General features: G+C 40.3%; 1 protein-coding gene across 12 annotated transcripts in view; it reads right to left on the reverse strand.

Annotated features, from left to right (window-relative positions):
* Nucleotides 1–13463, reverse strand: part of SYNE1 (spectrin repeat containing nuclear envelope protein 1) — a 488224-nt gene that overhangs the window by 254436 nt on the left and 220325 nt on the right. For all 12 annotated transcript variants that reach the window (XM_075924456.1, XM_075924455.1, XM_075924462.1 and 9 more), the window contains 7 exons: nucleotides 11941–12148; nucleotides 8640–8752; nucleotides 7387–7592; nucleotides 6303–6458; nucleotides 4670–4961; nucleotides 4078–4250; nucleotides 274–583 (listed from right to left, as the gene is read on the reverse strand). In XM_075924456.1, coding sequence (XP_075780571.1) covers nucleotides 274–583; nucleotides 4078–4250; nucleotides 4670–4961; nucleotides 6303–6458; nucleotides 7387–7592; nucleotides 8640–8752; nucleotides 11941–12148 — 1458 coding nt within the window. The remainder of the gene's footprint in view (nucleotides 1–273; nucleotides 584–4077; nucleotides 4251–4669; nucleotides 4962–6302; nucleotides 6459–7386; nucleotides 7593–8639; nucleotides 8753–11940; nucleotides 12149–13463) is intronic.

The following is a 13463-nucleotide window of genomic DNA, read 5'->3' on the forward strand; positions in this document are numbered from 1 at the left end:
TAAGGCAATAACTATATATAGGTTATTCACTGACCACTAAACATCAGCCTCACAGTGATGAAACATGTCAGTTGTGCTGCAACATTATGTAGCTTCAGGATAGGAAGAAAAAAATGAAATATTGTATTAAATAAGAAACTAGTTCTATGAATCTACGTTGATTCATATAAGCATGTGTAAATATGTTCATTATTTGAAAGTAACTGAAATCAGCAAAAGCTCATTCATTAAAACAAATATGTAAAAGTTTGCCTTCTCCTACAAGGCATTTACCTTGGCCACAGTAGTAATGTCACTAAACTGTGTTTTCAGTTCCTCTTCAGCTGCTTCCCTGAAAGAAGCATCCTCAGTTTTCTCATATAGTTCCTTCGCTTTTTCAGTAAATCGATGCAGGTCACTAGAATGATCCTCTATATCAGAAACAATAGCCTGGAAGTAATCCAATTGAGAAAACTTCTCTTTCAGACCAATCTGCATCTGTAAAGGCTGTTCTATTTTGTAATCCACTGACTCCAACCACTGGTCCAGCTGGCTTTTCCTCTCCAAATGGTCATTCCACTGGTTAATCACAGACTCCAAACAGCTTATATTAAAGACACAGATACAATACAGGTCAGAGGTCTTGTAGGCCTTAAGGAAAACCAATTAAGTGGCAGTACAATACTCACCAGAGGAGCCCCATGGAATAAGTGCTACCAAGAAGAGCAAGGATTCCTATGATCTAGCACACTGACAGATGCTGCTCAGTATGTAATTGATCTTTTAGTAAAAGATCATGAAAGTAGTATTTTGAAAGAGTAAAACTGAGAGAAATTCAATGGTGAAAATTTTCACAAACATATTTTCAGAATATCACACAGCCCTAATACAGAGAAGTTCAATCAAGGAATTTTCATTCACTGTTTTACTGGTATGGTGATATTGTTATAGCCCAAATCAACTCTTCATAATTTCACTGATTATAGCAATTACACTCTAAGCAATTCTTCTGATTAGAAAGACTCTACTGGTCTGAGAGATTTCACACGTTAAAGTACAGAATACCAGCACAACTGGTAAATATCTTAAATGAGCAGAAATCTTTTAATTTACTGTACACTTCACAAACTATCAATATTTTACTTCCTGGCAAAAAAACCCCCACACTTTTACAGTTCTTATTATACACATGTATCATATATTTAGAATGCATGTTCTCTTCCAAATGTTTTTTCTGAAGGGTAGCCGTGTTAGTCTATATCTGCAGAAATGAGGAGTTCTGTGGCACCTTTGGCTTGGTCGACACTAGGGAATTATTTCAAAATCTCCTTATCCCCTTAATTTGAAATAAGAAGCAGAGCTTCCAAACTGCCAAGCCTGTTATTTTGAAATAAGGGGCTGGTTACAACTTCTGTTTTCCATGAGGAATAATGCTTATTTGAAATAGTAATTTTGAAATAGAGTTCGTATGGATGCTCCTCTGCTGCTATTTCGAAATAATTACTCCCCAGAGTCAAAGTAAATTACTCCCCAGTGCTTCCTGGGGCTCTAAGTTGAGGTAGCACGTCCACATTAAGGAAGCCTGCCACAGACTAATTTTGAGGTTTCTCTGTATTGTGGAAATGCTATTTTGAAATAGTTATTTTGGAACTTATTATTTCAAAATAAGTTATTTTGAAATAATTTCCTAGTGTAGACAAACACTTAGAGGCTTAGGGTACATCTACACAGTTGCGTATAGCTCGAAATAAGCAATGCAATTTGAGCTACACAAATCGTGTAGCTTATTTTGAGATAACCTATTTTGAAATTTGGCATTGTCTATGCAGCGCCAAATTTCTAAATAGAGTGCTATTCCAGCATCTTCCTTATTCCTCGCACAACAAGGTTTAAAGGAAGCTGGAATAAGCTGCTGTTTATTTCAAAATTATTTTGAAATAACAGGCATGCTGTTAACATTCGTTATCCCAAAATAGCATTGTATGCATTTTATCTCAAAACAGCGCTGCTGTGTAGATGTACCCTGACAGATTTATTAGAGAATAAGCTTTCATGGGTAAAACCCATTTCATTAGATGAGTTGGAGTGAAAGTTAAAGAAGTAGGAGTATATGTAAGGAAGAAGTCTCTTGCATTTACATAAGTAACTTCTTCCTTATATATACTCCTGCTTCTGTAACTTTCACTCCAATTTGTCTCATGAAGTGGGTTTTACCCATGAAAACTTATGCCCTAATAAATGTGATGTAGGTCTGTGTTGTTTTTGAAAATATTTTCTGGATCTCTTTTTAGCAAAACTGATCCTTTCCATTGTTATTTTGGACATCTTCACTATCGACTGAAATCTGGCAATGTCTATCCAGCAAAGCAAAACACAGATCCTTGCTGATGTTCTGTATAATGAGAGATAACACAGCTTATTCTCAAAAACAATATTAAAAAGTGCATCTTTTAAATAATTTTTAAAAAACTGACAATTTTCAGAAGACCAAATAAATCATATTTTATATTGTTTACTTATTTTCCAAATAATAGCAGATAAGCTATTGGGATGAACTCTTTCATTATATCAATTTTCTCCAGCAGACTTTCCATAGCCACATGTCCGGAGATGAAGACTGGCTCCAATAAAAGGAAGCTTTGCCACAGATTTTAAATTAATAGGCAACATGTTTAAAACAAACAAACAAAAGTATTTTTTCACACAACCAACCTATGGAGCTCCTTGCCAAATGATGTTGTAAAGGCCAAGACTATAACAGGTTTCAAAAAAGAACTAGAACAATTAGCCACAATGGACAGGGATGCAAAACCATGGTCCGCAGTGTCCCTAGCCTCTGTTTGCCAGAAGTTAGGCATCGACGACAGAGAATCAATGCCTTGATTGCTTGTTCTGTTCATTCCCTTTGAAATACCTGGCACTGGCCACTCTTGGAAGACAGGATCCTGGGCTAGCTGGGCCATTGATCTGATCCAGTACGGCCATTCCTATGTTCTTAAGTAAAAGGCCAGGAATTCACCCCAAGTTTATGTCATTTGGAACAGGCATAAACTTGGGTGATTTTAGTTACAGAATCAACATGGAAATTTACATGAGTACATTTCCAGATTTCCAGAGTTCTGGAATCGTGGGACGAGTGTTTATAAATGAGATAATCAAAGTTATCCACCTAACTCCATACAAGTAGGTACTCAACAGGTTTCACATGAATGTACCTTTATCCCAACCTTAATCCAATGTACCTTAATCCCAACTCCTGAATAGGAAACACTCCTCTTAAAATAATAATAAAAAGTGCACCAGCTAATTACTGCAAAACTGACAATTTTTGACTACTAACTCCTAGTCCTCTGTGTCAAGTGTACAAAACACACTGAACTCTGAGGGTATGTCTACACTACCCCGCTAGTTCGAACTAGCGGGGTAATGTAGGCATACCGCACTTGCAAATGAAGCCCGGGATTTGAATTTCCCGGGCTTCATTTGCATAAGCGGGGAGCCGCCATTTTTAAAACCCCGCTGGTTCGAACCCCGTGCAGCGCGGCTACACGGGGCTCGAACTAGGTAGTTCGGACTAGGATTCCTATTCCGAACTACCGGTACACCTAGAATAGGAATCCTAGTCCGAACTACCTAGTTCGAGCCCCGTGTAGCTGCGCTGCACGGGGTTCGAACCAGCGGGGTTTTAAAAATGGCGGCTCCCCGCTTATGCAAATGAAGCCCGGGAAATTCAAATCCCGGGCTTCATTTGCAAGTGCGGTATGCCTACATTACCCTCCTAGTTCGAACTAGGAGGGTAGTGTAGACATACCCTGAGAGTATTTTTTATTGAGGGAAGTATTTTTCAGTGACCAATTTATACTGAACTCTGAACTCAAGTGCAACCACTGCATTATCTTTTTGTGTTTTTTCCTCAAGTAAGCACTTCTAAATTATATTTTATTCTGGGTCAGATTCTTCCAGCATTAGGTGCTTGGAGAAGCACATTATATTTCAAGTAGTCATCGGTGGAAGTACTTGCAGTATAAAGTGCTCAGTGTAAGGGAGAAAAGATGTTAGAATCTGGTCCTATGTTTAAAGGCAAACACAGTGAATTACCTCTGACAGTTCATGGAAGTGTTGGTGATATCACTCCATACATCCTTTAACGTTTGTAGCTGAGTCTGTATCACCTTCTGCCCTTCCTCATTACTGCTTCTAAGGGCTTGTTCACCTTTTCCAATGGCCATGTTCAACTTAACTTCACCTTCACCTTTCATTAAAAGGATCTCCTGTGCAGCAAAAAGAATGAAACATGTATCAAATCCAACCACCCAGGAAACATAAAGGAAACCTTCAAGCGCCTCTCCTCCAGCAATATTCACCATCGTCATTTAGCGCCTTTAACCCTTCTGCACCATACTTCCGTTGTCAACCTGGACCATACTTTCTGATCTTTCACCAAGAAAAGTTGGTCTACTGAAAAATATTACCTCAGCCATCTTGTATCTCCATTTATGTATATAGACATGCTGTAGCAACAAAGTATAAAACCAAGCGTCCATTAACGCTAAGGCATTTACCTATTTGTAGCAGATAATAAGCAGCTAAAGCCTCCAACTTTGGAAGGGAAAATCCCTCAGTTTTCATGAATTTAATTGTAATGCAATTTTAACTCTGATGTGCTGGTTCATGTAGCCCTGTGCTTTACCTGAATTTGCATCAGCTGCCTCTCTAACGTGACTTTGCTGCCAACTGTGCTCTCTGCAGAAGCCAGCTTTTCTTGAACATCTTTCACCCAGGACCACATACTCTGCAGCGCGTCCTCCAAGGATTGATGCTCCTGGAGTGCAACCTGACATGTTCGCAACTTCTCCTTGACCGTTTTGACTAGGTTTTGATAGCTGGTGAGGTTTTGAGAAGCCAGACGTACTTCACTCCCAGCACCATGTCCTTCTTCATTTAAAGCTTGTGCCCGCTGGGAAAGTTTATCAAAGGATTCTCTAAAAGAAAGATTTGGGATTGACAATTAATTTTAGAAACCACTTGAACTATGACTGCCATTGTGAGTACAGAAAATTACTTAATACTGACAATATAACCAAATTTGGCTGGAGTTAGACAACTCATGTTTTCAGGGAAGTCATCTGAACAAAGACAAATTTGAGTGTATAGTATGAGAAGCATATATTGATTTAAAATAACAAATAGCCTTAATGAGGGCCTACACTATTGCGTTCACAATAACTATTTGGTGTCAATAGTAATTAAGCTAAAAGCAGCAATTAGCATGTTCTAATTGAAATCTAATTCTGTTTCCCATGACATCCATCTCTACTGATATTGCCAATTCCCTCTCCAATATGTACTCTATCTTAAATATTTATCTAGCTGCCATTATGATAGTATCAGAGCACTTTACAACCTTTAATGAATTTATCCTCAACCCCCCTTCTCTTATCTCCGGTTAGGCAATATCATTATTGCCATTTTTCCTGGAGAAATAAACACATTAGAAACCAGAGCTAAGTGACTTGCCCAAGGACACACAGGAAATCTGTCACAGAACAGAAAACTGAGTCCAGGTCTCTCAAATCTTAAACTAATGCCTAGCCCCTGGATTATCCTCCTTCTTGTTCCTGTTTGCACTGTGTTGAACTCACATCAGTCAAAATCTCTACTGGAACAGCCCTGATTGATGGTTAAGGATTGGGTAAGTGCCATCTTATATACAGTACACGATGAGGTTTAGCAAAACAACTGAATAATATGTTTCTACCTTTTCCTACAAACTATAAACTGTTTGCACAACTACGCAGTATACTAAAAATGGCAATTATCTCATTACCCACTGGCTGATTCCCAGCTCAAGTAAGATTCCAAGGCTAAGACGTGTTATGGGCATACTGCACAGTGGGCAGCAAAACAGCATGCAACCTAAGTGGAACTGAATGCCATGGGACAGAGGAAAGAAAATAAAGCATGTTTTAAATGGACAATGTGATGAATATTACTATTAGTGTGACTTTTGGGAGACATAAAACACATTGCTAAAGCTGAGGTAGCTGTGCTGTAATGCTGTGCAGACAATCTTTGCAAACAAAGGTACTTCAACTTCCCCTTAAATAAAAAGGAGCCTAAGCCATTGACTTTAGATTGAGATTCAAATTCAAATTTCTCCAGTTTGGAGCTGTGTGGACACAACGTCTAGTAACCTGTTCCTTTGACTAACTGCATCCTCCAACACTTCTCTCATCCTACGAATCAGTTCAATTTAACTGTGGCTGACCAGAAGGAATAAATAATGCTGGCAACAGGACATTAGAAAACACATTTTTTTATACCTTGCAGCCAGTAATTCTTCAAGAAACTTTTCCAAATTCTGCACCTCATTTTTCTTCTCAGGGATTTGGTGTTTGCTCTCTCCTAGTATTTCTGTATTTATTCTTTCCTCCATTTCATGGATCCACAGGGTCAGTTTTTTGTGCTGATCCTCAAAGCTACAGAACAGAAAAGTATCTCTTTATGATCAATTCCTAGGTGTGCAAGAATCCTATTGAGTTTATAAAGCACAATGCATATCCAGCTGAGTAGGAAAAGTAACTTTTATTGAATGAGAGCTCCACATACAACATACTTCTGCACTGACAAGTAATCTAAAAATATTCAGCAAGGCTCTAAAAATATTTAGCAAGATCATGGGAATTACACTGGGAAAAGAACCTTTCAAAATTTAAAGTGACAGTGTTTGAATTTATTACTATGTTCAGTAAAGATAAGGTAGCTAAAAAAAGTCTCTCCAAATCCTGCTTGTAATTATAATTCAACCCAAGATTTAAGGAAAAAATATGTCTAAAATTAGGCTCTTAAAATCAAGCTTAGGCACATAAATAAGTGTCCAGATTTTAAAAAGTATTGTGCACCCATCAGATCCCATTGAGATTTAACAGGACTTTCCAAGTTATCAGCACTTCTGAAAAATGAGGCCACGGATTTAGGAGTCTACTTTAGTTTCTGATGTTTAAAATCTTAGTTTAATGCACATGCAGGCACACACAACATTTCTGTCTGATCTCATCTTGCTGTTTCATCCAACTACTGATTAATACTCTTCCTGTGACTTAAGCAGTAAACATACTCTGAGCTAATAAATACTTTGAGTCTTTGGGTTTTGAGTTTGTTTAATCTAACATACAGAGCCCAACTGTTTCCCCAACATTATTAGCACAGAGATGATTCTCTGAATTTATCTCCAGAAGAGGGAGTGAACAGACCTATAGTTATTATTTCTTTAACTTCAAGTTTTAATTGCAAATCATCATCTATATCCTCATCTTTTGTAAACTTCAGCATCCGCTGTAGTGCCCCACCTTCAACCATTTTGTAATAAATGTCTGCACCACATCTGTTTCTGTTGAAATAACTCACCTTCCCAGTTCTAAGGCACAGTCTTCTAGAGCCTCTTTATCTTTCAGGCATTGTTTCAGGAACCCCTGGAACTGCTGGTGTGACTTTGCTACCTGCTCCTGGATACTGCTCACAGTTGGTTTGGGTAAGTAAGCATACACATTTTCTCCTTGCTTGGAGACAGCATCCAGTTTGTTCTGTCCCTCACTAATCGAGTCCAACACTCTCTGTGTGAGAAAAGAGTACTGTTTACATGAGCAGGATTAGCCAATGGCTAAAAAGTTCAGAGCCAATGTCTAGCTGTGGAATTGATTACAATTAGATTTTATTAAAATCTATGATGGATAGAAGGCACAATGCCTTTCTGTTCCCAATACATCTCCATTCATTTCTTCCTGCTTTACAAAAAATTCAAGACTAGGGTCATACATTTCAGAGATTAGGATTATTTACAAGAATTAAAATAGTTTTTGCCCAATTTGTGCTCTTTTCCATTACAGATCATATCAAGGAAATCCTAATGGCTACGTCTAGACTACATCCCTTTTTCGAAAAAGGGATGTAAATTAGACGTATCGCAATTGCTAATGAAGCGGGGATTTAAATCTCCCCCGCCTCATTAGCATAAAAATGGCTGCCTCTTTTTTTTGGCACGGAGCTTTGCTGGAGAAAAGCGCCAGTCTAGACGCTGATCTTTCGTAAAAGGCTTTATTTTCCGAAAGATCAGCATCTAGACTGGAGCTTTTCTCCGGCAAAGCTCCGTGCCGAAAAAAAGCAGCAGCCATTTTTATGCTAATGAGGCGGGGGAGATTTAAATCCCCGCTTCATTAGCAATTGCGATATGTCTAATTTACATCCCTTTTCCGAAAAAGGGATGTAGTCTAGACGTAGCCCTTATGTCATATCATTGCATAGCTCAAGGAGGGAGTGAGCAATAAAGTGTGAAAGAGTGGAGAGGAGAAGGAAAGATATTGTAGGGAAAGATAGTAAAAGGGTAAGGGACAGAGTGAGAGGAAGACAGAAAAGGAGAAAATAGGATATAGAAATTTGCAGAGGGGAAGCAAGAAGAGTTTTAGTAGAACAAAAATTCCACAAGCTGAAATACATGTTGTTGGCACCTTTTGGATGTGAACAATAAAAGTTATTACTATTTGGAGCCATTTTTTATATTTTCTTTCTAGAAAAAAGGATTTGTTAGATTTTTAAATTAGATAAGACATGGATGCAAATGGTCAAAAGTAGCTAATTATTATCTCTTGATTTGATAACTCTACCTGCAAATCATGTAGTTTTGCTTCTATGGTTTTGCTGTCCCCAGACTTATCAGATGACTCTTTTACTGCTTCCTTCATACCAGAAAACCACTCCTGGAATTCCTGCATAGAAGCTTTTAAAAAGAAACAGAAGATAGGAACAAGTTTTTTTAAAAAAAACCACAAACACAAATCAAAAAACATCCCCAAACAGTGAAGATATCCTTACTGGGTATGTTTACACTACAGCATTAATTCGAGTTATCTTAATTAGAAATAGTTAATTGGAATTAACCTAATTCGTATTAATGCATCTACACACAAAATGCAGTCTGAATTAGCATTTTGCTGATTCAATATACTTCATGCACACTGACTGGACACAGAATCAGATTTAAGGCTAGCCAGAACCAGGTCAAGCAGGGCATTAGGTCAGGAGTGTCTGTGTGTGGCTACTGCCTGAGGCTATCTGATGCCTGTGCTTAAAGGGACATCTCTCCGCCCTCCGGGCAGCCAGTTCTCAGGTGTCCCTGCTTGCTTGCCTGCCTTGATGAGGGACCGAAAAGCATTTGTGTCTCTGCGTGTTCTAGTTGCCTTCACTCGGGACACCACAGCACTCTGCAACATGGAGCCGGAGCTGCCCCTGGGAACTCTGGTGCTTCTCGTGGACGTGTTGCTGTGAGCCTGGCTGCACTTTCAGCAGGCTTCCAACCCGGAGGTCCATCGAGGGGTTGTCAGTATCCAGGAGGCCCTTCAGGAGAGCTTCCACCCTGAGGAGCACTAAGAGCCTCCCTGGTGTGCCCCACAGAAGGCTTGTGCCTCATTCCTCCCTCCTTCCACTTACCCCTCCCTAACCCCCTTTCCTGATGTCAAATGAAAACACATTTCTTGCCAAAAACAAACTCTCTTTATTGACCGAAACTGGGGTGGGAATGAGGGTAGGAGAGGGGAGGGGGAAACCTGTGAGGAGGAAGCTGGAAGAGAGAGGCAAGGGGAGGAAGGGACAGGAGAAGTTCAAGGTTGGGGGTCTTGCTGGACCAACTTGATTTTCATGCAAACCTGCTCCTGGGTTCGCATGTGGCCTTTGGTGGCCAGGATGGCTGCATTCCTCTGTCTAGTGCGGAGATCATGGACGTTGGGGGCATCCCCCCAAACCTGAGTACGGTCCACCCTGATCTCCACCCTGGACCAGAAAGGCGCCCGCCTTCTCCAGGTCCTGGCAGGATCCTAGGAGCTGGCAGACTGCTCCTGGGGTGCACTGGAGTGCTGGCTGCCAGAGGCTTGCTGGCTTATGTTTGGGGCCACTGGGTTGGGGCAGTGACTACTGGCTCTGGGCCAGCAGGCTTGGAGCTGGCACAGGCAGTGTGGCCAGAGTCTGCCCCTTTAAGGGCTCTGAGGTTGGGGGGAGGGAAAAGAGTTTTCCTGGTTCGGCCCAGAGTGGCCACCAGGGAAACTGGGAAGGCTGGAGGCCAGCAAATTCGGACTCAGCATCTACACAGCACTTATTCCGAATTAGCTAATTAGAGTTTGGCATTACTCCTCATAGAATGAGGTTTACCAAACTCGAATTAAGCACCCCGCTATTTTGAATTTAATTCAAAATAGCGGTTTGCTTGTGTAGATGCTATGGAAGTTAATTTGGAATAACGGCTGTTATTCCAAATTAACTTTGCTGTGTAGACATACCCATTAGATGCCTAATTTAAAGCCTGTTGGAGCTAAAAGAAAGACTCTTACTGACTTCATTAGCCTTTGCTCAAGAGACTGTCCTTAGTGACAGACCACCTAGAGCATTTGTGTGCTATAAAGAGATGTTTTATAACAAAGGGAATTATAATAGGATGAAGGCATTGTCTACATTGGCATGTTTTGTCACCAAAAACTGCCTTTTATTGACAAAACAGTGAAAGCATTTACATTACAATGCAACATTTGTCGGGGAGGGTTGGGGTGGGCGCAGGAGAAAACATCTGGTTTGGGGAAAAATCTTCCACCCTTGTGAGAAACATTTATCTTTTCCCCTTTATTGTCGACAAAAAAGCCAATATGTACTTGGCTGTATGTTTGGTTGAGAGATCTGGCTTCCACCAGTATCCCACAATGCCTGCCCTGATTGCTCTGCTCAGTGTTTTGTGATCTCTGCTACCCTGCAGGCATGCACCCCTCCCCCTTCAAAGCTTCGGGAAGTATCTGACAGCTGAGCGTGCTGCTCCCTTTGGGGAACAAACAAAAAACAAATCATTCGAATGCTCCCATTCTGCCCTGCACTAGGAATACAGCAGCAGGCAGATTGCTGCTGCAGAGGAAGGGCTGGAGAGACTGCTGTGCTGCTTTGACATTCTTTTGGAGAGCTCACAGAGCTACAAGGGAACCCTATGAAAGCACAGTGATCAGCTCTGCCTTCCCACAACACAGCACTGTGGATGATAACCCACATTGCTTTGCTCTATCTGTTGACAGGGTGCTAGCGACGTGGCCATAAAATGTTGATAATGTGAAGCAGAAAAAAAACAGTTTGACTGGTTTTCACTTTTGGCACTTTTGTTTGTTGACAGCATTTTTGTCACCAAACTTTCCCAGTGCAGACATAGCCTAAGGGGAAGATGAGAAACACAGAAGGATTTCATCAGAGAAGGCTGAATTGGGACTCCTGTCATGAGAACTGTATGTTTTAAATGAGGTTTAATTTTGTTTTTTCTGTCTGTTCTAAACCCTAGGCTGCGTCCAGACTGGCAAGTTTTTCCGCAAAAGCAATTGCTTTTGCGGAAAAACTTGCCAGTTCCGCTTGAATTTCCGCAAGAACACTGACGATCTCATGTAAGATTGTCAGTGTTATTGCGGAAGTGCTATGCTGCTCCTGTTCGGGCAAAAGCCCTCTTGCACAAAAGCATTTGCGCAAGAGGGCCAGTGTAGACAACGCGGTATTGTTTTGCGCAAAAAAGCCCCAATCGCAAAAATGGCAATTGGGGATTTCTTGCGCAAAACCGTGTCTAGATTGGCACGGACGCTTTTCGGCAAAAAGTGCTTTTGCAGAAAAGCGTCCGTGCCAATCTAGACGCTCTTTTCCGCAAATGCTTTTAATGGAAAAACTTTTCCGTTTAAAGCATTTGCGGAAAATCATGCCAGTCTAGACATAGCCCTAGAGTTTGCAACAGACATTGAAACTAGCAGTTGATGAAAGCACTTTTACGAAAGTCTCTATACAAGAGCAAGAATATAATTGTAAATGATGTCAATGGAAACTTTTTGCCAACACTGTTCTTGGGCAGTCTGATTCATGGCTATGGTCTAACAGCTCATATAAACAAACACACAGACTCACTGAGGAGGTGTTTCTCCAGGGAGTCCTGCATGCTGGCCTGAGTTCTGGAACACAGATGGGTCACAGCTTCATACTTCTGTATTAGTGATGTGACAGTGCAACCCAGAGTCTCCAATTCCACAGTGTGGTACTTGCGGCACAAGCTGTTGAGGTTCTCTCGTGTCGAATCGATGCTGCTCTGTTGGAGTTTGAGCTCTTTTTGTGTTTCCTACAGGATTAAGATTGTATTGTCAATGTGCCATGCCCAATTACACAAAACAGATGCCTAGTTCCTCTAACTTTCCTGCTCCTCTGCCCTTCATCCAGCCACTTGTTGCAGTGACCAAGAGCACTCTGCAGTAATGAATTTGTGGAAGGAACAGAGGAACAGGCTAGTAGATTATGCAATTTCCTGGCATATCCCAACTGAGAAGGACTCTAGAGAATGTTTAATCAGCACCAAAAAATGGCACTTGTCAGCATTCACCACCATAATTGTTATTTAAGTATATTTTCCAAAGCACAGCAGAAAGTGAAGCTTCATTTGCAGTATAATAGAGCAGTGTGAAAAAAAGATAATTCCAGAGGATTTTGATATTTCAAAATTTATTTAATTCTGCTTTGGAATAACTTTAAAAAAAATATTTTAAATAAATTGAGATGGAGCCCCAGTTCCAGAGCCATCCATCTGGTGGGTAATCCTCAAAGCTGTGGACCTGGAAGCTCTAAGGTTTGTGACTCAAAGACAACCTGTCTAGTGAGCTGCTAAGGAGTCAAGTGGGCAAGCTGGCACGAAACCAGCCCCATTTCTGATCAAAACCTTCCAGGCAGGAAGGGTTCCAATGGACCCCAGCCTGTGTCCCATCAGAAATGTACAGAAATCTAACCTTTCTAGAAAAAAAAATCTATTTTGATAAATTGAAAAATTCCAGCAAAAATATTATATCAGTTTTTTCTGCCCAGTTCAAAGGTTACATTAGGAAAGCAATGTGAATTGGGAGTCTGGGAGAGACGGAGAAGATTGTTAACATTGCCTTTTCACCCCTCTGGGAAACAGCATACAAAGCTAAATATATATCAAAGCTAAAGTTGAGAGTGGCTTCTTCATCAGAGTGGCCATTTATTTACAATATGGAAACCTCCGCACTGTTTTTCACAGTATAGCATAAATAGAATCTAAGGTTTAGATAGTGGAGGTGATGCAGTTGGCAAGTGAGGTACACTAGGGTAAAGCCTAATTTTATTCTAAGATCTAACAGAGCTATTAATTGCTTAGTTACATCAATTCCAAATACACAACAATTTGAATGGAAAAAAACAAATAGCAAACATTCTAAAGCAATGGCTGAAACCAGTTTGATGAAACAACATTAGTTCCTGTCACAATAAGAGAGAACGCTATTCATTTTATTTCTCTAAAAGGTTTGCAATACAAAGAGAAAAATTGAAGATTAGCAATGCCATTCACTTCTTTAAAAATATGAGTGTTCTTCATTGATATCCAAAGCATAAAAAAGATACTTTAATCTGATCAGAGTAAAGCT

The sequence above is a fragment of the Pelodiscus sinensis genome, chromosome 3, assembly GCF_049634645.1.
Source record: "Pelodiscus sinensis isolate JC-2024 chromosome 3, ASM4963464v1, whole genome shotgun sequence".
NCBI lineage: Eukaryota > Metazoa > Chordata > Testudines > Trionychidae > Pelodiscus > Pelodiscus sinensis.